This window comes from Ochlerotatus camptorhynchus, unplaced genomic scaffold (genome assembly GCF_037179485.1).
Source record: "Ochlerotatus camptorhynchus isolate MF236.1 unplaced genomic scaffold, CSIRO-AGI_Acam_v1.1 ptg000676l, whole genome shotgun sequence".
Lineage (NCBI taxonomy): Eukaryota > Metazoa > Arthropoda > Insecta > Diptera > Culicidae > Ochlerotatus > Ochlerotatus camptorhynchus.
In genome coordinates, this window is record NW_027041153.1 from 149,580 (window position 1) to 176,161 (window position 26,582).

At 39.2% G+C, this 26,582-nt stretch overlaps 1 protein-coding gene across 1 annotated transcript in view; it reads right to left on the reverse strand.

Moving 5' to 3' along the window:
* Positions 1–496: 496 nt before the first annotated feature.
* Positions 497–26,582, reverse strand: part of Remo (Remoulade) — a 66,888-nt gene continuing 40,802 nt past the window's right edge. The window contains exons 3-4 of the mRNA XM_065237997.1: positions 6,973–7,188; positions 497–6,912 (exon numbers count right to left, since the gene is read on the reverse strand). Of these exons, the coding sequence (XP_065094069.1) occupies positions 2,850–6,912; positions 6,973–7,188 (4,279 nt within the window). The 3' untranslated portion in view covers positions 497–2,849. The remainder of the gene's footprint in view (positions 6,913–6,972; positions 7,189–26,582) is intronic.

Consider the following 26,582-nt stretch of genomic DNA (forward strand, 5'->3'; position numbering starts at 1 on the left):
GTATGCCATGTATTAGATTGACTATTTTTATTTATTATAGTCACTCCTGGAATCTTCTTTAGCGTATATAAAAAGAAGAGAAAAACTTCTTAGGAGACCTTCTTTGAAAAGATAAGAAAAGGAAATAATTAATTCTTTGGATATACGATAAAGAAGGGAATATTCCCTTCTTTTAATATATGAAAGAAAACATAACTAATTCGTTAATTCCATTCTTTATCGTATACCCAAAGAATTAATGATTTCCTTTTCTTAAATTTTCAAAGAACAGAATATTCCAATCTTTATTATATACTTAACGAATTAATGATGTTCTCTTTTATATATTCAAAGAAGGGAATATTCCCTTCTTTATTGTAAAGCCAAAGAATTAATTATTTCCTTTTGTTATATTTTCGAAGAAGGGAATATTCCCTTCTTTATCATATATTTAAAGAATTAATCATGTACTCTTCTATATATTCAAAGAAGGGAATATTCCCTTCTTTATCGTATATCCAAAGAATGAATTATTTCCTTTTCTTATATTTTCAAAGAAGGGAAAACCCCTTGATCCATTAAGGTCTCCTAAAACCCCTTGACCCATTAAGAAGTTTTTCTCTTCTTTTTATATAAGCGAAAGAAGATTCCAGGAGTGACTATAATAAACAAAAATATTCAAAGTGTTTTTTATGTTACTTCATACGCGAAGTTAACGATTTTCAGAGTTGGTTGGAAATGCTAACATGAAGCTTTAGTGTGATGATTTATTAGCTAGAGAATGATCTTTAGAAGAGGGTAGGTGGATAGTTCCGTTAGAGTACGGCAGTATGAAAATTGAATAGAAGTTGAAAATGAGCGAAGGGCCATTAAAGCGACAGTTTACAAGATAGACGCACATTTTTGCCTAGCCCGTACGATGTACGCGGGGACTTAAAGTATGTCTCCAAGTCCACAGGCAAAAAAGTGCGTCCCTCTTGTTGCTCATAAACTGACTGCGGCTGTGGAATAGTTCTAGCGACGTTTTCATCACTAGCATTTCCAACCAACTCTGAAAATCGTTAACTTCGCGTATGAAGTAACATAAAAAACACTTTGAATGTAACAACTCAAGGCGGGAGTAGCCGTCAACAATGCTGATGATGGTACAGCACGCAACAACCACCCTACTGCTTTCTCTCTGAGATGATCACGTTGGTCATGACGAGAGGAGCAACACAATAGTTGGGTAAAGAAGAACTGCATTATAACACACCATCGACTGGAAATGCTCTCCCAACGTGGGGCTTTAGGTAGTGATGAAAACGTCGCTAGAACTATTCCACAGCCGCAGTCAGTTTATGAGCAACAAGAGGGACGCACATTTTTGCCTGTGGACTTGGAGATATACTTCAAGTCCCCGCGTACATCGTAGGGGCTAGGCAAAAATGTGCGTCTATCTTGTAAACTGTCGCTTTAATGGCCCTTCGCTCATTTTCAACTTCTATTCAATTTTCATACTGCCGTACTCTAACGGAACTATCCACCTACCCTCTTCTAAAGATCATTCTCTAGCTAATAAATCATCACACTAAAGCTTCATGTTAGCATTTCCAACCAACTCTGAAACAAAAATAGTTAATCTAATACATGGCATACTTTTCTGGGGAATGGTTCATTCTGGGGAATGGTTTTCTGGGGAATGGTTCATTCTGGGGAATGCTTTTCTGGGGAATGAGATTATGGGGAATGGTTTTCGGGGGAATGTTATAGAATCGTTTTATCCTATTAAATTTGTTCGCTGGGTTGTCTTCCTGCCTCACTCAAGGTGGCAATTGAACGGATGTGTTTCAAACCATTTTGAAATCAAAACTATGCAGAACAACTTTTTCAAATACCGCAAATCGATTCAACTGCTGTGCAAAAAGTGATTAATCTTTAACATTCTGCATTTAGCAGGGCACCTCATGCGCAAGCTCACTGTTCTCATATACGCTAGGTAGGTACACATTAATAACTATTTGCAAAAAAGTCGAATTGACTTACGATTTTTGACAAAGTCGTTTGCCCAACCTAATTCGCAAGTACGGTAATATTGAACATTGAGTGAACATTGAGTGAACATTGAGTAAATTTTGACAGACATTAATATTATGACCCACAATTCCAAATCAGCGGTGCCGGTGGTGTAGTGGTAAGCTTGATTACCTCTCACCCCAGCAGGCCTGGGTTCAATCCCAATCGGCGCCACCTGGATGTTAAGGCATAACATCTCTGATCACGCCTTCCTTCGGAAGGGAAGTAAAGTCGTTGGTCCCCGGTTCATGAGTTGATGGGTCGATAGGTAGGGTCCAGGTGTGGGAGCTACCTCCCTGGCGTCGGTAGCATTGGTGCTCAGCACGGAAAACAAGATCGACCGAAAGCAAATCAAGGGAGAAAAAAAATTCGAAATCGCAACCAAATTCATTAAAATTTGACAGTTTTTGGAGACCACAATACAAATCGAAAAGGCAGTGGGTAATAGAGGGTTGTAATCGCCATACTAACTTGGCTCACCGTAATGGTCATGGATAGGACTATGACGGTGTTTGTAACATGGCACACGGGCTTTATCTACCAAGTGGCGTTTAGCATAATGTCATTTGTGGCATTAATGTGGAACAACATTACTTATACCGATAAATAGATATTTTAAAATCTGTGCTATACCTCAACGGGACATGTTCGGGCTCATGATTAAGAGAAGGTCAAATCATTATTTAATTTCCCTTCGTATGAACATGTGGCACAACAACAGTTCCAATAAGTTCCTAAACACCAGATTTCACCGCCCACCGTGTATCTGTTACAAATAGTGTTAGGCATTCAGTCCGTGCTCGACTACATTGACACTATATCTTGGGTATTGTATTAGCATACAAGTGGCTATTCCTGAACTGTGATTGGTGTTGGTGATCTAAGCTACCGCTAGCTATTAGATGCTCATCCAACTCAGCATCACCGGCACTTGGTCTGATGTTTGGAAAATTTCCATTAATCAACTCATATAGTTCATCGATGGACGTTTGGCTGCCGTGTGCCGAACTATCGTCGTCAATGTCACTAAAATTGTAATTGAGATCATCTTTTTCCGGTTGGGGTGCATAGTAGTCTTGACTGCGAAGACTTACTTCCGAGTTTTGATATTTGAAATCACTAAACATCGTTGGACTGCAGAAAAGCGTATGCCTGTGGGTATTACCATGCCTTACGTCGTCGAAAAGTTCTTTAGGTTCATTTATAGTTGATTTTGGCACTGCAATAGGTGTGTTATCCGGATTGTTAGGCAAATGCTGCTCAGAATGGGTGGATAGCAAGGATCCGGACAGCTCGCACATGCTTAGTGGGGGCAAAAGTGGACCACTATCGTGCGTTTGATTGGCAGTATCTATTGGTAGGTTTCTTGAGTTATTCATCTGACAAAATGAAGTAGAAGCACATCTTGGGTCTGCTTTCCTCAGGGGTTCTTCAAATGTAAATTCGGAAAGATAGGCCATGGATCTGGACTTCTTTCTCTGTGATTTTCTAATATCACTTAAGTTGCCTTCGTCCTGTTTGATCGCATTTGTTATTTCATTAAAATTGTGCTCTGTTGTAAAAGGTAAATTATTTTCATAAATTGGACATATTTTCGGTTCATTCAAATTGTTTATCAAAGTGTCATCAAGCTTATTTAAGTCCTCTTCTTTGTTCACCACTATATTAGTATAAATGTTATTATTGGGGCACCCATCAGTGTTATTCATCAATTTTATGAATCTAACGTTCAGTGTGCTATTTATGTCAACAACAGCATCACTTTCGTTACAACTATCAGAAAGTAAATTAGGATAGTAGGTCATTTTGCTAGCAACGACTTTTTTCTCCTTGTGTAACGTTAGCTCATTCATATTAGTTTCACGTGTCGTAGAAGGCTCGGTGAGTAGTGTTTGTACGAAATAGAATTGCGAAGAATCGTCAGATTGATCCGGTCTACCAGACGTTTCTGTTTTACCCAGATCAAAATTTTTATGACGCGCAAGTCTTTTCTGTTTACGGAAAAATTTTCGGGCTACATTACTTTGGTTAGCGTTAAAGAATACTTCAACGTGAGGTGCATGGTATATCGATGCGGTATTTGTATCTTTGTTGTAATATACCGCACTAGTGCTATGAATAATGGTTCCGGCAGGTTTGGCATCAGTTAGCTCACTGTAGACGCGGGTAGGACCTTTTGTTGAATGGTAAAACGTCCCGGTATTGCTAGTATGGGCTTGCAGTGTTGGTTGCCTTATGGTCAACCATATGAGCTTAAAGTCATTTCGGGCAAAACAATAGAAGTACAGTATGGATAAGGCTAAGCATGATGCCAATATACCGTATATCAAGCTAAATAGTTTCTCGTATTGTTGTCTGTTCTTAATGATCATATAAGATGTCGTTGCTGCTGCTAACCAAGTTAAAATAATTAAAATCAGTAAGGCTAGCTTTACTTTCAATTGTGATGAATATTCCAAATGTTGAGCTCTTGTGCTGCATGTTGAAAACGAGCAGCTATCTAGATATAAACTACCTTCAGCAGCTGCATGATTCAGCCTGCTTTGTTGTTGTTGACATTCACGAGTTATTTCCGAAAATGATCTATTGTTTGTGTAGACATATTTTGTTTTTATAGTGCACATTACCGCCAGAAACAATACGACTAAAAATGAGATTAAAATAATTGTTGGGAAAATAACCGAATTAAGAGCAGGAGTTTCCGTAATGAAACATATGTTATACGATGAGTAGTCATGTAGATTCACAGCCCCTATTGTTCCTATCAGTAAAGATATCCCGTAACCAACCAAATACAAGCCCAGTAACGGTTTACTTTTTGTTGTTCCCTCGTTTGTACTGGTGATGGATGATGCAACTGTGTCAATTTCTTGGGAAATACATCTACGTCGTGAAATTGTCTTATAAAAGTTACACAAAAGTGTAGTGTACCATAGCAATGTTGCCAAAGTAAAATAGTGTATCAGCAGTCCCACAATTTCACATATTTTAAAATCTTCCGTTTGGTGAATTCCGAAGGCATATAGAAAAGCCATCGCCGATAGACTCAGCCAAAGATTGATTAGACAATGCCGCTTTCGCACATTCATTCTAATGTGTGACGCAAACACTGTGTACAGTATTATGTTGAAAAAACATGCAACAAACAACGCAACACTGCCTATGTAAACACCTACCTCGCTATACCTAAAGCTGGCTCCAGCATCTTCATTGTCTAAGAAATCATTCAAAAATTTTACGTGTTGCATAATTGCATATACTCCAAACTTTTTGCAGGAAAATATGAGAGCTCTATTGAATAAATGATTTTGAAAGCAAAACTTTCTGCTCCACCCTCCAATACCATTGTTAAGCAGGGGATCCCAAATGACGGGAATTGGTTTGCTTATTTCGTCATGATAAAGAGCCGTTTTCAGCACGATGACAATGTCTGTACCTTCGGTTGTATTTTGCGAAAAATCTACACCTGCGTGCATGGGTTCCAGCAGTATCACCTTCGAAGTTATTCGATATTCTGCATCGTAGTTGGGGAAAAGAATACTACTTTCGAATATTGAAACCATTATACGAGTGGATGTAAATTGATTCACAAATGGTTTAGAGAATGACGTAAACAGTGATACTTCTATGTTTCTCTCATTGATTGGGTACTGCGGAAGCTTCGAGATGATACTACATTTCAACGGATTCATCCTAGAGTTGTGGCTAGTACCGGTGCATGAAAAGCCGTTTGTACTGCCCTGGAATGAAACGTCAAACAGTTCTACTTGCATGTTTTCTTTGTTCAAGGTTGTGACTGGTAGATTGAGAACTATATATTTGAAGGCTTCAAACAGTTTGCGACAAGATCTATCCTCTTTCTGGGCTTCAATATATTTTGCGGCGTTAGAAGTATGCTTCATAAGCTGAACAAAAATATCTACCAAAACAAAGCCTAGCTCTGGATCGTGGCTGGTCTCTTTAGAAAAATTCTCAATGGTGCGGGCTAGGTACACTAAATCCAGTGTATTCACATTCTTTGTTAGCAATGTGTAGGAATAATTTCTAAAATAGCGCGCACTTTCCAGGATGTTTCCCGAAAGATTTGTTTTGGAAAATTGTTCCAGCACCCGTGTGCTTTCTAGCACGTACGCACATCCCGTCGCGTTCAGATTGTCCCACGTTCCACTTTGGGTGCACGTGTAATAAACATAAGACACATTAATGATACCCGCATCATTAGCACAGGGTAGGTACACGGTTCTGCCTGTTATTGTCTTTGGCCAAGAATAGGAACCTTTACTATCGTGTGTATATGCTTCCGGGCAAAAGTGGGTTTCATTAGATATGACGATGACTGAAATTCTCTTGGAGAAACTCGCTGAGTGTGTAACCAGTCGACAGTCCCATGTGCCAGAATGATTTGCTTTCACTTGAGGTATTATCAGGGTCGAATCGAGTATACCACTATCGGACAGTGGTCTTGTGCTGATCGTAGACGATGGAAATAGTTTTAGCGGATCGTAAAATACGATATCCTGCAAGGTTTCCTCCGTCGTTATTTTTGTACTTGACCAACCCCAAAATATATGAGACCTTATATGTATGTCCTCCGAATCTCTAACACTTCCAACTGCTAGACGGGGTGCTCTACAGCGAAGCCTCAGAGGATCGCCTTGAAACAATACCTGATCGACACCGGGTATCAACTGCAGGATTGGTGTTTCTCCCGCAGAAGCGCAATGTAGGTCCACTCCTACCCGTAGTTTTTTTAGGAGCATATTTTTGAATGGTGTGCCACACTTTGGGGCTGGTTGTAGTTTAACTGATGCATTCACTGACCACGGGACCAACCAAAGAAGATCGCAATTGCATGCTAAAGGGTTCGAGGACAGGTCTCTGTGAAAAAAAAAAATCAAATACATAATGTTTCAAATGTATTACCACACGATTACTTACAGAATTTTAAGGTTCGGCATATTGTCAAATGAACCTTGCTCGATAGAAACTATTTGGTTTTGTGATAGGTTCAGCTTCTTGAGGCTTATAATGTTGTTTAGAACACCCGCATCAATTCGCCGGATCGTATTGAATGACAGGTCTACGGACCTCAATCGGGTCATGTTGTGAAATATTTTGCCATCCAGTGATGAAATTTTGTTTCTGCTCAAGTCTCTGTAATGAGAAAAAAAATAGGCGTCAGATTAGATGGAAATAAATAAATAAATTAAATTAGTAGTAAGGCTTACACGACAAACTACAGTGAGCTAGACTTTGAACACAGTTTAAGAAAAATGATAAGTAAAAGTATAAACACGCAAAACAAATGGCATGAATAGAGTGAATTTCTTGCATTCTCTGTATACGTTTCTGTTTCTTACAACAATTGCTATGGAAGTACTTATTTACAATAGACTGTAGCGTACAAGTTTAATTTTTTCTAGAATGAATCTTTTTCTATAAAACCATCACGAGATGATCTTATAGCCCATGTGTATTAGGAGAAACGAACTTTGATCAAACATTATGCTAACATAAAAATTGTTATTGTTATTGCTTATTGCTTGTTATTATACTTAAGCCAGGCATGAACCTACGGAAATTTAGTCGTGGCCTATGCTAGACCGTATAGCATAACGGCTTTCCTTTCACTAGCAGGCTTTTTGGTCCCACTAGCGTCCGATTAGGGGATAGTAAGAGATTAAAAGAATAAAGAAGAGAGATAGAGGATTTTGTTGTTATGCTTACAAAAAAATACGCCGGCTTGTTGTGCAACATCAGGTTTGTTCGCTTTCATTCCGTTCCGAGGGGCAACGTCCATCGTCGTCGTACTCAAATACCTTGGAACCTCCAGAGGTGCACAGGGCAAACGTGAAAGACTTCCATTCTGGGCAGCTGCTTGACCTGGGCCCAGGTCAAATTCCTATCGTCTTGCTTAATTTCCTTGTTGACGCTCCGCCGCCTTAGTATTTGCTTTGCTGCGATGTTCTGGCGGATTTAATTCATAATCAAACGCTTGCCTGCAGACTTCGTTTCTATTGCTATCGGCTTCTGATGACATTTACATCTGAGATCCATTTGTGAGGCCACCAGTCACAAGTTATATACCGCAGGCAGCGGTTGATGAGACCTGCAGCTTTTGAGTGTTCTCCACTGGTGCTGCACAGATTCCACGTTTTAATCGAAGTTTCGAATTTTGGTACGTTGACCTTGATCTCTGCTTTTGTGTAAATGTAATATTATCACCGACCTTATTACCATCACCTTAGTGTGTGACATCAGGTGTACGCTCCTCTGTGTTTTCGTTACCAATGCAGTTAATTTGACACGTTTGTCGCATTCCCGTATGTCTCAATATTATTCTTGCTGAACCACGTCAAACCCACTATCCAGAGGCAGCGAACCACCTTAACACCGCAATTGATTGTGATATAGTGGGCGGAATATTACAATGTGAGACAATTCAATGCAGACGTCTTCCAAATTTGGCCTATCGTCAGGTAATCAGTGGGTTACCACCTGGCACCTCTTAGCAAGCACTATGCTACGAAGCGGACCGGAAGTTTCAATGAACAACCTCCCCCAACATTATGCTAACATAAAAATTACAAAAATATTTTAAAAACCTTTCGACGTCAACATAATATAATCTAAATTCATTGATGAGCGTTTTAGCAGAATAATTTTAATTGTATTGTAGCAGATACGTCCCATTGGAAAATAATTAAGATTTCGCGGTGGAAGATGCGCGTGAGTAGGGTAGACGCGTTAATAATTTGATACCCCTTGAATTGGTAAGCGAAACCATCATCCGTACTTTTCCATTTAGTGTTGGCTAACTGAAATCTTGGAATGTGTATTATTGTAGAAGATTGGGTGAGAATACATGACGAATCGATTAGTTTTTGAATTAGTAAGTGTCTATTTGTTTTAATTTTCGGTGTTTTTGATGATTTTCTCTGTACACCTTTTGGGAGGCTGAACATACCTACCACTATCAGCTGGGCCTGACTTGCCATTAGTAGCTGGGCAAAACTAAAATGAGGTTTGGCAATTCGAGTTTATTTTTCTGAATTGAAGCTTAAACCATTTTTTATTACAAATAGGAAAATTTCGTGCATTGAATGAATTTATTTTTTTAAATGTTTGATTAACCCACCGGGGAAATCGTTACAGATGGACCGTCAATACTCGCTAACTATCTACCTCTCGTGGTATATAGACTTTGTTATTGTTGTTGTTATTGTGCCATGCTGGAGGGGGCATTGAGCCTGGTCGCCAGTGTAATGTTGATGACCAAGATGGCTCTTAGATAATGACTTATGCGAGTCGATTGAAATCAGCCGAATACTAAATGAGGGTTAAGTTGATGTTTAACATAGAACCGTAGATGCATGCTTAGGTGAAGGATTAGAGAAAGGAGAGGTGAAGGTGTTGAAATGCAGAATTAGATGTCATCGATATTGAATGCACATGTTTAAATATCGTTGATCCAGGTACCTATCGTATAAATTTGCATATCATTTTGTTATGATTATTATCAACAACACTTACATTTTGATGAAGATGGTGCTACCTATTATACCTCTTTTTTATTGTGATACCAACCATCACAGAAAACGACTTTGACAATACTCTCGTTCAGAGAAGGGGCTTCTTCATCTTCAGGTTCGCTTACCACCCGGAATGAACGCTTGGTGCATCATAGATTTGATATGATTAGTAATATCAAATAGTGTTACATGCAAACGAAAAAGAGATACAACCAGGATTAGTTTTTTTTTTTAAGTAATAGTTTTATCTGAATACCCAACTAACCATATCTCAGTGACATTGTCTCACTTTGAATCGACATTTAAAGTTATTTTGTGATTGTATGGTTACTTGGCTATTCACATAAAATGTTGTGCAAGTACCACAAGTTCAACAACGTCCAACTATGGACAGCTCAATGTTAATCCCATTTACTAAGAAACACCAAAGAATGTATACTATAGAGATAAAGCTTAAAATACAGTTTTGACTGATGGTACTTTATAAACATCAAACTGTCCAATATTGGACCCTGCCAACACATGGCGCCTGCACGGTAATGTGGGCTGTCAGAATGGTTCATCGGTTGCGAAGTGAAGTGCTTCTTAAACTGTAGCGATACATTTCTCAATTTTTCGACTTATTATCTTTATATTATCACCCATATGCCCGTCCACGCCCGAAACCCATCCACCACACAAAACCAAATAAAAATATTTCTGTATGGCAAACACGCCTAGACATAAACGAGAATATGGTTGTATATCTTCACTGTAACAACTACGGGTAATCATCGAAAGTACTTGCATTTTACTCAGGCACTTTTGAGCAAACTGCAATCACTCTCTCATACTTGAAATGTGCCACGATCAAATTAGCACAACGACGCCCTATACGCTATCTGACCAAACCACAGGGTCTCGTGGTATATAGACTTTTAACCCGAAATGCTACCTGTAGCTTTCGGAAAAAGAGATTTTGAAATATGATGGCACAGGTACAATTCTCAATCACAAAAAAAATATGAATATAAGGTGATCCAAGAGACGTTTCTCAGTGGAACTGACAGCTAGAAATCTAGAGTGTGTGAGTGATATGGTGTTTATGGTGCTGAATGTAAACATAAACAAAGCAGAAATTCATATGAGAATAAACTGCCAGTTCTACTGTGATCTGCCAAAAGTTCTTGGTAAACAAAGAAGTCAGCTGATCGGAAGTGTCTCGTGGACAGCCTTATTGAAAGTTTGTTGTCACTTAATGTTTACTAGAATTGGGTTTTCTTTTTCTTTAACTATTGTTATTCAGAGTTGGTTGGAAATACTAACATGAAGCTTTAGTGTGATAATTTATTAGCTAGAGAATGATCTTTAGAAGAGAGTAGGTGGATAGTTCCGTTAGAGTACGGCAGTATGAAAATTAAATAGAAGTTGAAAATGAGCGAAGGGCCATTAATGCTACAGTTTTTAAAGATAGACGCACATCTTTTGCCTAACCCGTACGATGTACGCGGAGACTTGAAGTATGTCTCCAAGTCTACAGGCAAAAAATGTGCGTCCCTCTTTTGCTCATAAACTGACTGCGGCTGTGGAATAGTTCTAGCGACGTTTTCATCACTACCAAAAGCCCCATGACCAACGTGATCATCTCAGAGAGAAAGCAGTGGGGTGGTTTTTTGCGTGCTGTACCATCATCAGCATTGTTGACGGCTACTCCCGCCTTGAGTTGTTACATTCAAAGTGTTTTTATGTTACTTCATATGCGAAGTTAGCGATTTTCAGAGTTGGTTGGAAATGCTAACATGAAACTTTAGTGTGATAATTTATTAGCTAGAGAATGATCTTTAGAAGAGATTGGGCCATAAGCCCATGTGCCTTTGCTGTGACGTACTGATGAAATTGATTCACATGCTTCACACGCTTGCCTGCAGTGATATTGTTGGTTGTATATTATTTTTATTTTTATATTGTTTTTCGGCTGCCAGTACGCTGCCAGCAACAATTTCCATTGGGGATCATTTTATACGTTTGGGTTTCCTGCACATACAACTTTTTCCTAGATACAAGCTTCGTCCAGTATACATTGGCTGTCTCCAACCGACATGATCCTTTTTGTCTGCTTCCTCTTGCCGGTGCAAGTTTAATTCTTCTTTTCTTGTTCAAACTTTCTCGGTACTTTCCTCCTATTTAACTTCTGGTCGTGTTCCCATTTGTCCTCAGGCAGTTAATATTAGTACATGCTAGGAAGAAAGAAATAGAACAAGTTAAGCCGCATGCATTGGTTACTTATTTGGGTCATGGTGTTGTGTTCCCTATTTATTTGCCTCTATTTCGCTCTCAGATCGCAACGTTTAACTTACCCCCTTCCCTCACACTATAATCATTGTTGATACAACCCAGTGAGTATTGACACATCACACTGTTGTGATGGAGCACGGACGTGAGATTTACTAGAGTATTAAATGCAAATGCAAAATAAAACTTGACAAAAAATCGTCAATCCCCTTATTCTTGGGCAGGGCCTGACGATGTGAATCTGATTTTGATCAGTGAACGGGCCCCATAAGGTATATTTTCTCACTATGAGCCTGTCATTTCTAGCCTATCTGAACTATTTAATAAATGGAAACCATAACATGGGTTACGCTTCCCCTAAGCGGGCCCTCCGCATCCTATCTCTGTCTTATCTCAAATACCAACGGTTTGAATGTATCAATATATACATTGGAAATGACGTTCAATCAAATAAACCCATACCCCACTCACTTGGCCAGGCTTCAGAATCGTCCAGTGGGCAGTGCGCTCTACACTTCAAATTCCCTTTCTTTCAAATTCACCCCAAATATTGTACCCCTTTGAGTGTTGATTAATCACAATGAAACATTGTGACAGAGCACGGACTTGATTATATCTGAAAAATCTAAATTTGGCCAACGCCCACCAGAATTGGGTTTTCTTTTTCTTTAACTATTCACATAAAAAAAAATTTAAACGCTGTCCAGACTGAGCAGTTATAACATGTTATAACGGTTGTCAAATAATTGCAACACAGAAACCACCATCAAAATAGCGCTATAACATGTTATAACTCTGTAGTCTGAACAAATTTTCCGTAAACATTTTTTTTTACGTTGGATAACGTCTTTCGGCAACATACGGGGGTACAAAATTGAAATCAGTCATTTTGGATGCGTTACGAAAAATTAAATGATTTTGAACGATAATAACTCAACCGTCTCTCGATAGATTTACGAGATAATGGCATCAATCGATTGGAAATATTTCTAGCAATTTGCTGAATGTTTCAAAACTATTGATTTCATTCTGTAAACTATTGAACAATGGTTAAAAGTAAACCATTGTCTAAAGATGGTGAAAATCGATTGATTTTTTTTATATTCTTATACTTTCTCCAACCGAGACATCAGATGCGAGTATCTGACACCTCTGATATTTTCTGTTCTACTATATAAGCGTCCAACAAGGTCGCCCGTTCCATCATTGTCTATCCGATCGTCGACCCAGCAGCAGAGCAGCAGAGCAGCAGTACCAGAGCAGCGGAAGCAGAGCCTGGGGGCAAAAGGGCAACTACGCCGAGTGCGTTGGTGCCAGTGCTCCGGTATACTGGGCCGCCGTCATGGAATTCCCAGCTGCTGCAGTTCTCAATCGGTCGTATTCACCAAGGGCAACTACGCCGAGCGCGTTGGAAAAATGGCCACAACATTATCAAGAAAGAGTTTAACGATTAATTTTCTAATGCCTTTCCGACACTCGAATATCGAAAGTTGAATCTTCGCAGAGCCATAGATTCCATTTTTATTGCATTTCTACAAAACTTATTTCAGAATCGAACTCGTCTTCACAGACTGTGTGAAGAAGAACGATGCATCATCGAACACAACCCGTTCCGTTCCAAAATCGTCCTCATCACAACCTCCAAAACAACCATCTACCCTCTCGACATCTCGAGTGGATTTCCCGGTTCATCATACCACCTAGCGCTGTTCTACTGATTGGTAATAATATTTACCCGGAGTTCACCGCACTCGTGGTTAAAGCAAAGCGCCCGGCATGCAAACCGCTCATCAAAATCGCCATCGCCATCCGGTACCCATGCTCGGCTTAACCATCATTCCAAAACCACAACCAAAACGGCCCTTTTCAGGGCCACCAAAAATTCGACAAAGAGTTAGTTTTGAAGACAATTTATTTCCAGAATATCACAGTTACACTTAAATTTGGGGACTATACTGGGGTGTGGGAACGCTGGAAGGGGAGATGCTGTCTGTCTTCGAACTACCAACATCATTCCAAAGCTCCTCCAGGGCGACAGAGTAGAGCAAACCCAACAACATCAGCCCAACAAAACGGCCCTTTTCAGGGCCACCAAACTTTCGCAAAAGAGTTATTAAGGAATATTCCTAAAATATAATATACACAATTAAGTACAACACATAACAGACGTTATCCAACGCCAACCCTGCGGTCGTATCTAGTATACAACCCTTCCAATTTTTTTTTCATTTCGTTTATTTGGCAGGCTCAAATGTTGAAAAAAAAAAAAAACTTAGCATCCATACCTCTCACACCAAAGTCACGAGTTCAAATCTCACCCCCGGACAAGTCACGAATGACCCAAGAGTGTGAAAGTGACTGTAAAAAAAAAATAATAACTTAGCGGAACCGAGTAACATGAAATACCAATTTTGGTACTCAACCGTCCGCCTTGCACAGAAAACATTTATCTGTGTTGCCATCATAAAATATATTTCCTTTGCGATTGAAGAAATGTAATGACGTGGGGATTTCCTTCTTCACATCCATATATATACCGCGTATCCCTGTATATACCTCAAAGCACAGATTAGTTGGAAATTTCTCCCGGATGATGCGTTTAATTTTTCCATATTTCCCCAGCACTTTATCTAGCTCGTTGTCGAGTACCTCTGGTGGCAAGTCATACACACGCACATACTGGATGAATTCACCAGCATGCGACATGCGTACCTTTGCCCGAGCCTTTGCCGTCGTTCCATTCGCATAATGGAAGATTAAATCCTCCGAATTGTATGTCAGAGCATGGAGCATCGCTTCCTCTGATTTGAACTTCATGAAGAGTCCCCTTTCTTTACCAATGCGATAAACAGCTTCCATTTCAGCCGGATCCGCGTCGAGTGGTTTGACGAAATTTACAATCTCTCCGATGTTTGGTTTAGCATCATAATGGCTGAAGCTAAACTTGATGGTGTTTTTTACTTCACACATCTTGCACCATAGCAACAAAAGGCACCGAACTGCTAGCAACGAACAAAGAGCAATTATATAATTGACAAATCCATGTTTCAATCGACCACCGTGACGCTGCAATCGCAGCGGTGATAAGTTCGAAATAATGTGTCAAACTGAATACATTTTTGAAATTTCAACCAAAAAACCATTATTTTCTATTTATTCTAGCGAGTTTCTGTGGAAGTCAAAACATGATCCGAGCAAAAAAGTAGTACTCGTAATAATGGTATATAATGCTGAATTTTATCGTGCTTTGTTTCGAAAATATCTTCCACATAAACAAACATCATCCAAATCACCCGAATCGTCCACCGACTAAATCTATTGTCACTTAAAAATTAATTTCAGTCGGTGTATTAATCAGCAGATTAAATCGTTTTAGTCTGGTGCTACACCGAGCAATCGGCCTATTTAATAGTTTTTCGTCGATTGATTTAGTCGGCCAACTTTGTCTGTTGTTTAATCGGCAGATGATTTCAAACCTTAACATGTTTTCAGTAATTTATAAGTCTTGAAGTAGCTTTTTATTTAAGAACAATGCACTACAAAATAGTTTTATGTATTTTGTACAAGATTCATCCATGCTGACAAGAAATTTTCATGAAATTACATTGAAATTAAATAATTTTGCAAACAATCAATGAAATTTTCAAGGGCTGTCACAGAATTATCACCGTCGGTTAGTGCTTATTCCTGCCACCAGGCGCGCATGAGTTTAAGTTGGATTTCTCAATTAAAAAGCAGCGTCGATGTTATAATAAGAGTCCCGCCAAGAGAAAATGTTGCGAACAAGCAGCACTGTTTTTGATTTATTTTTCGTCAGAGTAAACGCAAACCAGATATTTTGCGTTAGCATCGGATGACTTTCATTCAGAAGTGAAAAATAACACGTCGATAACGGAGCTCCTGGTAGACAAAAACAATTATAGAAGCTGAAAAATGTTCAAACAAGTGCTTGGTATAACTAATAAATACCATAGTGTACTAAGTAAAGCGAAGAAATGTTTTTCATCTAAAATTACTAAAATATTGTCAACTTGGTACTTCTGGCTTCACTCTTGGCGGGACTCTTATTTTAACATTGACTCTGTTAAAAAGGCGTATAGGATGGTGTAGAGAATAGATGAGAATGGGAACACTTAAAGAGCCTGAATTTTTAAAGAGACGACATGTCAAAATTGGAACAATCGATTGTCTGTCAAAGTCATAGGAAAAGTCATTCCAATCGAGCAGAAGACCTGTCAAATGGATAAGATGTCGCCTCTTTATAAATTCAGGCTCTTTAGGAACACTGTGAGCTACGAATGAGTTAAAATATACGGGATGAGCGAGTGAGAGAAAAGAAAAATAGAGAGAACGTCAACTGCTAGGACAGTGAATGTGAGGCAGCCGGCGCCGGTGGTGTAGTGGTAAGCGTAACTGCTTTCTAACACCCCAATGGGTCTGGGTTCAATCCCAGCCGAGGTCGGTGGGATTTTTCTGAGGCATAAAAATCTCTGGTCACGTCTTCCTTCGGAAGGGAAGTAAAGCCGTTGGTCCCGGCCCATGTGTGGTTGAATGGGTGCGATATCCTACGCAGGCGTGGAAGCTGCCTTCCTGCACATTCGATTGCCATCAATGGATGGCAATCGATGTCCGTCGGTGATTGGCACTAGATTGCGGAATAGAGACCGACGTTAAATAAAGGAAAGAAGAAGAAGAAGAATGTGAGGCAGAAAAAGAGAGTATTAGCTGAACTGCGAGAGCGAATGTAATGCAGAAAAAGAGAACGATTCAATAAATCAGTTTACTGGAATATTTCGTGGTGGAAGGACACGTTGTTAAAAAGCAGTGTATTAATTGAACGAACGATAGTTCCTGATTCAGTGATCGGTATGGAGAAAAATAGCCGTGGAACTGCGAGTCACGACAATGGCACAGTCTGCCGTCTCTCCCAAAAGGTAAATACTATGTAATAAAGTGGGAATTCATAGAGAATGTTTTTTTTTCAATTGTAAATAAGTGATTTTCTTCCATATGGCCCATCAATATCCATTTTATAAGTGACAAGGTTTATGCGTTCCGAAAATAACACAGTTTTGTACATGCGTGCGTTTTGCAGCGAACATAATAGAAAATGATTGATAATTTGCTGCGTTTTTTTTCCAAGCGCAAAGATGGCTGCTCGAATTTTTTAATTTTCTCGTGCTCCAGAGGTAGCTTCGTTGTGTGCGGCCCTTGAGAGACAGCAAGCAACGAAAGTGAATTTGTTAGTGTGTGTGTCTCAGGGTGTCGGGTTGGCACGTTGAAAAGACGTCCTTAAGCAAACCCCACACGCATCAATATATTGACGCGAAGGGGAATTATTGACAATAATATTGATGATGTGAATTCAAAAATATTGTCAATCTCGATATATTGACGTCAATATAGCATGTATTGACAATACGATTATTGTCAATAAAAGCAATCGTGTAGGGTTCACTTTAGAGGCGCCGCTTGCTGAGAAGTTGTGTGCTTTTGAGCAGTAGTAGACACACTCACACATGGACGCGTCCATATGGCATCGTATGGGGATGGATGAGCGGGAACTGCATCGAGTCATGTTTGCGTAATATTTCACAAGGTTTGGATGGTGATTGTTTTGGATATTTTTCTTTAGTCCGTAACCGTTGCCTTCTGAAACAGGATACACTGGAGTCGCTTTTTACGCGGGTGATACGTCCCGCGTAAAAAAAAACCGCGTAAATTCCGGAATCCACGTAAAAAAAAACCGCGTAAATTCCGAAATCCGCGTAAAAAAAACCGCGTAAAAAAGACCGTGTAAAAAAACCGCGTAAAAAGCGACTCTAGTGTATAACGATATACCGCGTTAATTCTGAAATCCGCGTAAAATAAACCAAAATCCGCGTAAAAAAAACCGCGTTAGTTCCGAAATCCGCGTAAAAAAAAACCGTGTAAATTCCAAAATCCGCGTAAAAAAAACCGTGTAAAAAAAAACCGCGTAAAAAGCGTCTCCAGTGTACATATATTGTGGGTGCTTTTTTCATTTTGTTGCATACCGGTGGTGTTGGTAATTGCCTGATGTGGCAGATGTGTATGCAAACAGTGTTGCTGGTATTGTGGAATAGAAAATAAAGAAAGCAAAGCTAATCGACTAAATTATTATTGAAAATTCTATTCTGTTTATTTTGGGAATAATTTGAGCATAATAATCTTTTGTTGTAATTAATATCATGACTTGTCTGAATGAGATTGATTCAGCTCGGTACGATTCCTCTGAGTGGGAATAATTCAGCGCTGTGTGGCTGATTTGAACTGCATTCCTCTGAGTGGGAATAATGAACTCTGAGAGGCTCGTTCCTAAACACTATATCGTTTAAGAACAATTCAATACCTTCGAGTGGGTATCGTAGACCTTCGGCTGGCTCTACTATTTTGTCGAAATATATGATTCCTCTGAGTGGGAATAATTCAGCTCTGTGTGGCTGATTTGAACCGCCTTCCTCTGAGTGGGAATTATGAGCTCTGAGAGGCTCGTTCATAAACACAGGCAGCTGGTTGCTATATCGTTTAAGAACAATTCAATACCTCCGAGTGGGTATCGTAGACCCTCGACTGGCTCTACTATTTTGTTGAAATATATAATTCCTCTGAGCGGGGATAATTCAGCTCTGTGTGGCTGATTTGAACTACATTTCACTGAGTGGACATTACGAGCTCTGAGAGGCTTATCCTAAAAACACAGGTTTCTGGTTGTAGTTTCGTTTCAGAACGAACAAGGAATAACGTATTAAATGCTTGACTGGATCAGCTATTTTTTTTAATTTAAAATTAAATCTGAACGGGTTGAATAGAGCTCCGAGTGGCTGAATTGAACTATGAAATGCCTGTTTGTTCTGTTAATAGAAAATATAGGAGTTTACTGTTAATTTATGAGTAAACAAAACAAACAAAAACAAAAAAAAGACTATCTTACTTTGTATTATTTCTGGAAAAACAAACAGACCTACGAAAATGGAAATGAGTATTTTGGCAAAAGCATTGGAGGCAGAAAAAAGCGCAATGCATCTTTGTCGGAGAAACTAAAAAAGTTGCGAGCTGACAAAAGGCAGCTCGAAGGATCTTTCGAAGCTGAAGCAAGTGGCTCAGGTTTTATGCGTAGACACTCTACGATGCGCGAGGATCAAGTTAGCAACGTAGATGGTTCGTTGTTATTAACTTCAATGAACAGTTTGTCGTATTCAAGAGTGTAAACCTATTGATGGCGAAGAGGAGGTTGACAGAAGGTCTTTCGAACAATGGAAGGAATTGCTTGAAGCTTCGATGCAACTCGCTGGTGTAACCGATGAGTTTGTAAAGATCAGCATTCTCAAGATTAAGGCGGGGTCGAAGTTGCTCGAAATTCTGGATGGCACTTTAACTTCAGATGAGACGCCGAATGCGAACACAGCTCCATACTCAAACGCGATCCATCGATTGAAGACCTTTTTTGGTTCTCGAGATTATTGCCTGATGCAGCGACAAAAGTTGCGCTCAATGACACAAGGTCCAGCCGAGTCCGACTTGAAGTACGTAAAACGAGTAGTCGCAGCCGCTAAGCTGTGTGATTACAGTGACGCACAGCTTGTGGAAAATGTTGCAGACGTAATTCAGTCTCATGCTGTCAATATCAAAGTTCGCGAGTCGGGTCGGAAAATCATGAGGAAGGATGGCTCATTAGCTGATCTCTTGGCTAAAGTTCGCGCCAGTGAGATAAGCAAACTAAACGAAGAGACTTTCGCAAAGAACCACCAGCCGACGGGTCAAGTAGAAGTAGCAGCCGTGTCCTACAGTCAACAGAGAAGTGGCGAATCTCAACATCGCCCACCATTCCGGTTTTCCAGCGGTATTCAAAACGCGTACAGCAGCCCGCAGAGATTTACTAGTACTTGGAGAGGCTCCAGAGGCAGAGGCAGGTTTCCAGGTCGTGGGTCAGGACGAGATTCAGGCGCGGTACGAAACCCATGTTGGAGGTGTTCAAGCAGCTTTCATTCTGCACCAGTGTGTCATGCGATCGATAAGATCTGTCGTAATTGTCAGTGAAGAGGACATCTTGAACGAGTTTGCCGGCAGATGCCTCTTCCGCCTTCAGTGAAGCGTCGAAACGATGAGGACAATGAAGGTCCAGAACCAAAAGCTCGGAAAATCGCCACGATCGCTAAAGACGAAGGAGAGTACGAAGAACAGGATAGAAATAAAATAATATGCAACATAACAATGAAAAAATTATTCTGTTTTCGGAAGCGAGTAAAATGCGGGGATAACAGAATATATCGTATTGTTAAATCCTTACATAAATATGTTTTACAGTATTACAAATTATTACAGAATCCGGGTCAGGTAGTTCAATCCGTTCAACAGATTTCTAAGAAAGTAGTACAAGAAAAGAAGCAAGGCAGCATTGTTGGCAGCGTAGCTGGAGTAGCGGTGACATTTTGGATCGATTCGGGAGCTGAAGTGAATACCGTTAAGGCCCCCGTCTGGAAGTATTATTGATATTATTCCCTTGCTGGAATTGTTTAGAACATCTAGGAAAACCCGCAAAAATGAGCTGGAAAAATAAGCTAATCGAAAAATCGAAGCACACTACGTTCTAGCATAACTTTCTGGCAAGATGATAGTTGGAAAATTTTTGGGAAAATCCAACCCACAAAAAAACTGGGTTGTTTTTCCGACATGAAGACCACCCAATTCCGGCCACGTGATTGCATAGGTGTAGACACCATGTTCTATCTTTCCCCTCTGATAGCTCGTGATCTTTATTCTAAAGTACCAGATAATTATATACTAGAAGATTCGTGAGAATGTCAGGAATCTTTTGGTGTAATCCAAAGTACAATTTTCCGACTTTCCTCGCATCGTTTTTCCATTTTCATTTCATGCATACCATTTTCCCGATATACCGGTACATGGCGAACAAGGCATGGGAAAGAAAAAAAACTGTACTAAGTTTGAGTAGTAGTGTGGTAACGTCAAACGCAAGACAATAGACTATGCGCGCCACAGGTGGCGGTACTACCAACTACGATACTTTTAAATTGACCGTTAAATGCTTGTTCGATGAACAACTTGCGAGGGTTATGTCTGTTTGTCTGTGCCCGTGATTTCAGTATCTACCTTTAGTGTTCAGCATTTTCGCGCTACCTCCCCGATACTTTTTTCCCTTGATTTGTTTTCCGTGCTGAGCACCAATGCTACCGACGCCAAGGAGGCAGCTCCCACACATGGACCCTACCCTATCGACCCATCAACTCATAATCCGAGGACCAACGGCTTTACTTCCCTTCCGAAGGAAGGCGTGATGTTATGCCTCAGAACATCCCAGCGGCGCCGACTGGGATTGAACCCAGGCCTGCTGGGGTGAGAGGTAATCACGCTTACCACTACACCACCGGCACCGCTTTTTCCTCGATACTTGAAAAATTATTCCTGTGAACATTCCTTAGATTCGGTAATATTTTAAAATGCCAAGTGACCATCTTCATTGATATTTATGTTCAATTATCGGTGTTTTCAGTAAGAGGAAATTATCCTTAATGTGGGTTCAGCATTTTTATGGAGAACCGACCTTCCTAGATACTGAACCATGAAGTTCTTATGGCCATTCATGAGCTCCGGAAATATTTTTACAGGTTTCTTGAAATGCCAATGGACTAAGTGCATTAACATTTAACTTCATATACTGGTGGTTTTAGTGAGAAAAAATTTACCTAAATGTGGTGATCAATATTTGTATGGAGAATTATTCTTTCCTTATAATGAACCTTGAAGGATAGTTCCTGCGGCCATTCCTAAGATCCTGAAATATTTTCCCACACCGCTGTTTTCAGTAAGAGGAAATTATCCTAAATGTGGGTTCAACTTTTTCATGGAAAACCGACCTTCTCCGATACTTAACCATGAAATAGTTCCTACATGGCCATTCCTGAGATCCGGAAATATTTTTACAAGTTTTTAGAAATGCTAAGGGATCAACTTCATTGATATTTGACTTCAAATACCGGTGATTTCAGTGAGAGGAAATTTACCTACATGTGGTGATCTATATTTGTATGCAGAATAGGTCTTCTCCTATACTGAACCTCGAAGAAAAGTTCCTATGACCAGTCCTGGGATCCGCAAATATTTTTCCAAGATTCTTGGTCACCAATTGCAATGATATATAAGGTTAAATAACAGCTATTTCTACACAGGGGAATCAAATAAGTAGTGATCAATATTTTTGTGCATAGTGCACCTTGAAGTTATATTTACTGTGGTCATTCCTGAGTGCTGGATTTTTTTCAAGGTTATTGAAATGCCAAGGGACCAAGTTCAATGACACTTGAAATCAAATACCACTGGTTTCAGTGAGAGGAAGTTAATCTGAATGTGTGTTCTGCATTTTCATGGAGGATAGTTCCTATGACTATTCCGGAGATCCGGAAATATTTTTCAGAGTTTTTTTTTTTATGTCAAGCTAATTAACATCAATGCTAATTATATGAGTTCAAACACTGGTGTGTTCCGTAAGATAAAATCAACCAAAATGTGGGTTCTGCATTTTCATGGAATGCCGGCATTCCCTGATACTGTACCTTGACGAATAGTTCCTGGGATTCAGATATATTTTTTGAGTTTCTTGAAACACCAAGAGACCAATTGCAATGATATTTGAGCTCAAACACTGCTATTTGCAATAACAGGAAATCATCCTAATTTTGGGTGCAGCATTTTATGTAGGCCTCGCTTAACTCAGTCGGTAAAGCCGCAGCTACAAAGCAAGACCATGCCTGGACGTCACTGGGTTCGATTCTCGGTCCGGATAAGTTTTTTTTTAAGTTGGAACATATATCGAGTACCCTGAGCATAGAGTATCATTGTACTTCCTACTCAATTATACAATGCAAAAATGGTACCGGCTTCGAAAGCTCTCAACTGTGGAAGTGCATATAGAAATCTATGTTGAGAGCACGAAATAAGCTTGAAATGCGAATAATAAGAAGAAGATTTTCATGGAGAACCGGCCTTTACTGATACTGGACCTTGAAAAATAGTTTCAAGGCCATTTCTGAGATTTTCGAGTGTTGTGAAATGACACGTGATAATCTTCAATAATAGATGAATTCAAATAAACACAGAAAAATATTCAGAATTTTACTGGTGATGTAAACATCCATGCATGCAAACATTCATGCATGTAAACTTCCATTTCACGTAAACTAGCAACTTGCAAGAAATGTTGTTTACAAATATGGACAGTTGCGTAGAACAAGTGGAATATTTCATGTCTCATGCATGTCTCATAAATTTACACGATCTACAATGTAAACCTGTATGATATATGACACTCCATTTATGTGCATCATAGTTACGGTATTTTACACTACTTTTTTAAACTGTGAAGGCAATTTACATACACGTGGATTTACCGAATTGTAGAGTTTAGCATATTCATGGAGATAAGACTACGGAGGCTTCCTTAGCTCAGTCAATTTTAGCATAGGTCCATTCTGGAGGCGGCTGGGTCCGATTCCTAGTTAAGTTCGGTGGTTATTCATCTATGCAAACATTGTATATATTTACGTTATTTGACAAATCTCAGCTAATCATGACATTCACTTATTGCAAACAAAATTAATGAAGAAAACAATAGTACTGCAGTCCTGATTATCAGAGTTTTGTCAAATAATGCAAATATAATTGACCTGTGCATCGATGAACTGAGTATGATAGTACCGCTTTCTCCCGAAGAACGCATTGCCGACTTCTACCGCTTTTTCTCGGTGGGTTTTCAACCAACCGCTCTGATTTTCTGCGAGTGGCTAGTTCTCTATTGACAACATGCATTGACTAACATGCAAAAAATCATACCAACTGGTTGAAAACCCGCTGAGAAGGACGTGACGTTTTTTCCCCATACCATTTCCATGACATTTACTCTGGTTAAGACACTATTTACTAACAAAATTGACAGACAATGTTTATAATGTTTATCAAGTTTATCTAGTGAATATATCATGATCATTCATAATATAGCGCGTAGATGTACCTTGTCAACAACAGAAAATCACCTACTTGTTAAATAAAAGCTACGCCCAAGGACAGAATGGGATTTGTGGGCTCGAGTCCCGCCAACAATACCGTTTTTTTTACTATTTTCTTATGCACACATTCATGCCCTGCTCATCATATGTGTCTGTGAATGACTCTTGAAAGCAAATACCTTGACTTCTTCTTCTTCTTATTCGCATTTTTAAGCTTATTGCTTGGCGCATATTAGCTTATTGCGTGCTCTCAACTTAGTGTTCTAATGCACTTCCACAGTTATTAATTGAGAGCTTTCGATGCCAATACCAATGCATGAATTTGTATATTGTGTGGCAAGTACAATGATACTCTATGCCCAGGGAAGTCGAGAAAATTTCCAACCCGAAAGATTCCCTCGACCGGATCGGGAATCGAACCCTCCGCCTCCGGCTGTCGAATGCTTTTTTCTATGTCTAGAAGACCAACTCCAGTTGAGTGGCCTTCCGATTTGTTTGAACGAATTAAATTGGTAACTCTTAAGAGTTGATCAGTAGTTGAATGCCCATGGCGAAATCCAAACTGCTCATCTGCAAAAATTGAGTTCGTATTGATGTGAAGCATCATTCTATTCAAAATTATCTTTTCAAAAAGTTTACTTATTGAAGAAAGCAAACTTATTGGGCGGTAGCTAGAAGCTTCAGCTGGATTTTTATACGGCTTCAAAATTGGAACAACTTTTGCATTTTTCCATTTATCAGGAAAGTATGCCAAATGGAAACATCTGTTAAATAATTTTACCAAGAAAGTACAAAAGGTAATCTCTGGGAGTTTTTTGATGAGGATATAGAAAATTCCATCATCACCTGAAGATTTCATATTTTGAAACTTTTTAGTCAAAGAGCATACTTCGTCCAAATCAGTCCCCCAGGAATCATCAAAAATATTTTCCAGGGAGGAAATATTCAGATAATCCTGAGCAACCTGATTCTCAATAGGACTAGTAAGACCCAAACTGAAATTATGGGAACTCTCGAATTGCTTGGCAAGTTTCTGAGCTTTTTCCAAATTTGTGATCAAAATTTTACCACCTTCTTTAAGCACTGGAATAAGCTTTTGAGGTTTTTTCAAAATGTTTGTGAGTTTCCAAACGGGTTTGGAACTCGATTCTAATTTAGAAACATTATTTTCAAAAGTTTTGTTCCTCAGGGCAGAGAATCGTTTTTTAATTTTGTTTTGGCAAATCCCGCCAGATAACTTTCATGACAGGATCGCGTGTTCTTTGAAATTGTCTCCTACGGACATTTTTAAGACGGATCAAGAGCTGAAGATCGTCGTCTATTATAATTGAATCGCATTTTGGTACTGAGGCAGCTCTTGCTTCAACAATAGAAGCTGTCAGAGATTCAAGAGCATAATTAATTTCATCTTTGGTTTGCAAAGGAATGTTTGCATCGAAGTTATATTCCATAAATGTTCGATATTGCTCCCAATCAGCTCTATGGTAATTGAAAGTAGAGCTGCTGGGATTAGAAATTATTTCTTGGGATATTTCAAAAGTTACTGGAAGGTGATCTGGATATTGAATAGTGTAATTACCTGCAAAACAATTATCAAACAAAATATTACCATTGGAAGTGCTTTAAGCATTATTCCATGAGCGGTGTTTTACATTAAAATCACCAATATTAAAGAATTTAGACCTATGACGGGTAAGTTTCTGAAGGTCACTCTTGAGAAAATTATTTTGCTGGCCTACGCATTAGAATGGCAAATAGGCAGCTATAAACGTAAGTTGTCAAAATTTTGTTTCAACAGAAACTCCCAAAGTTTCAAAAACTTTGGTTTCAAATGAAGAAAGAATTTTATGTTTGATTCGTCTATGAACAATGATGACAACGCCACCACAGGGTCCATCAAGACGAAGATTTCTATAAATTAAATAATTTGAGTCCTTCTTAACCTTATGGTCAGGTTTAAGGAACGTTTCAGTTATGACGTCGATATGCACGTTATGAACTCTCAAAAAGTTAAATAGCTCGTCTTCATTATCTTTAAGAGATCGAGCATTCCAATTTAAAATATTTAATGCTTTAAAATCCATAACTGAATTTTAAAGTCACGACAATATTGTTTGCAAATTTTACTCAAGTTTGAATAGCATCATGAAGTTAGATTTAAGCATATCAGAAATCATGTCAATTAATGATTTCTGTAAAAATTCCATGTTAGGGGCAGTAATGCTTCCTAAGTCAAAATTGTCAAAATTTCCGTTAGAATTACGTTGGTTAGTATTTTGATTTCTACCCGTTGCTATAGCAGCATACGTAGCTCCATTAACTCGCCGAACATTGTTAGCAGCGAGGGGAGTAGGTACAGCTGAAAAATTTGAAGCAGGGGTGATATTTGTACCTACGGGTACGAATGTAGAATTTGTTCCTCGCTGACTATTATTTTGATTACTTGGAGTGGCACAACTCCAAGTAATTTTGCCAGTTCATCTTTGATCTGATCCAGGGATTCACCACTGGGCAGTCCTTTCATGACAACCTTGAACACACGTCCAGTTTTGGTGTCGTAGGTAAAAAATTTGTGCTGCTTCTCAGTAAGATACTTGAGAAGACATTTGAATCCGTCCAAGGTTTCAGCCAATACACGGCTTCACCCCAACGTCCAATTTGTAGTAAAAACTTAGCTTTCACGACGTTCAAAAGTTCCATGCGA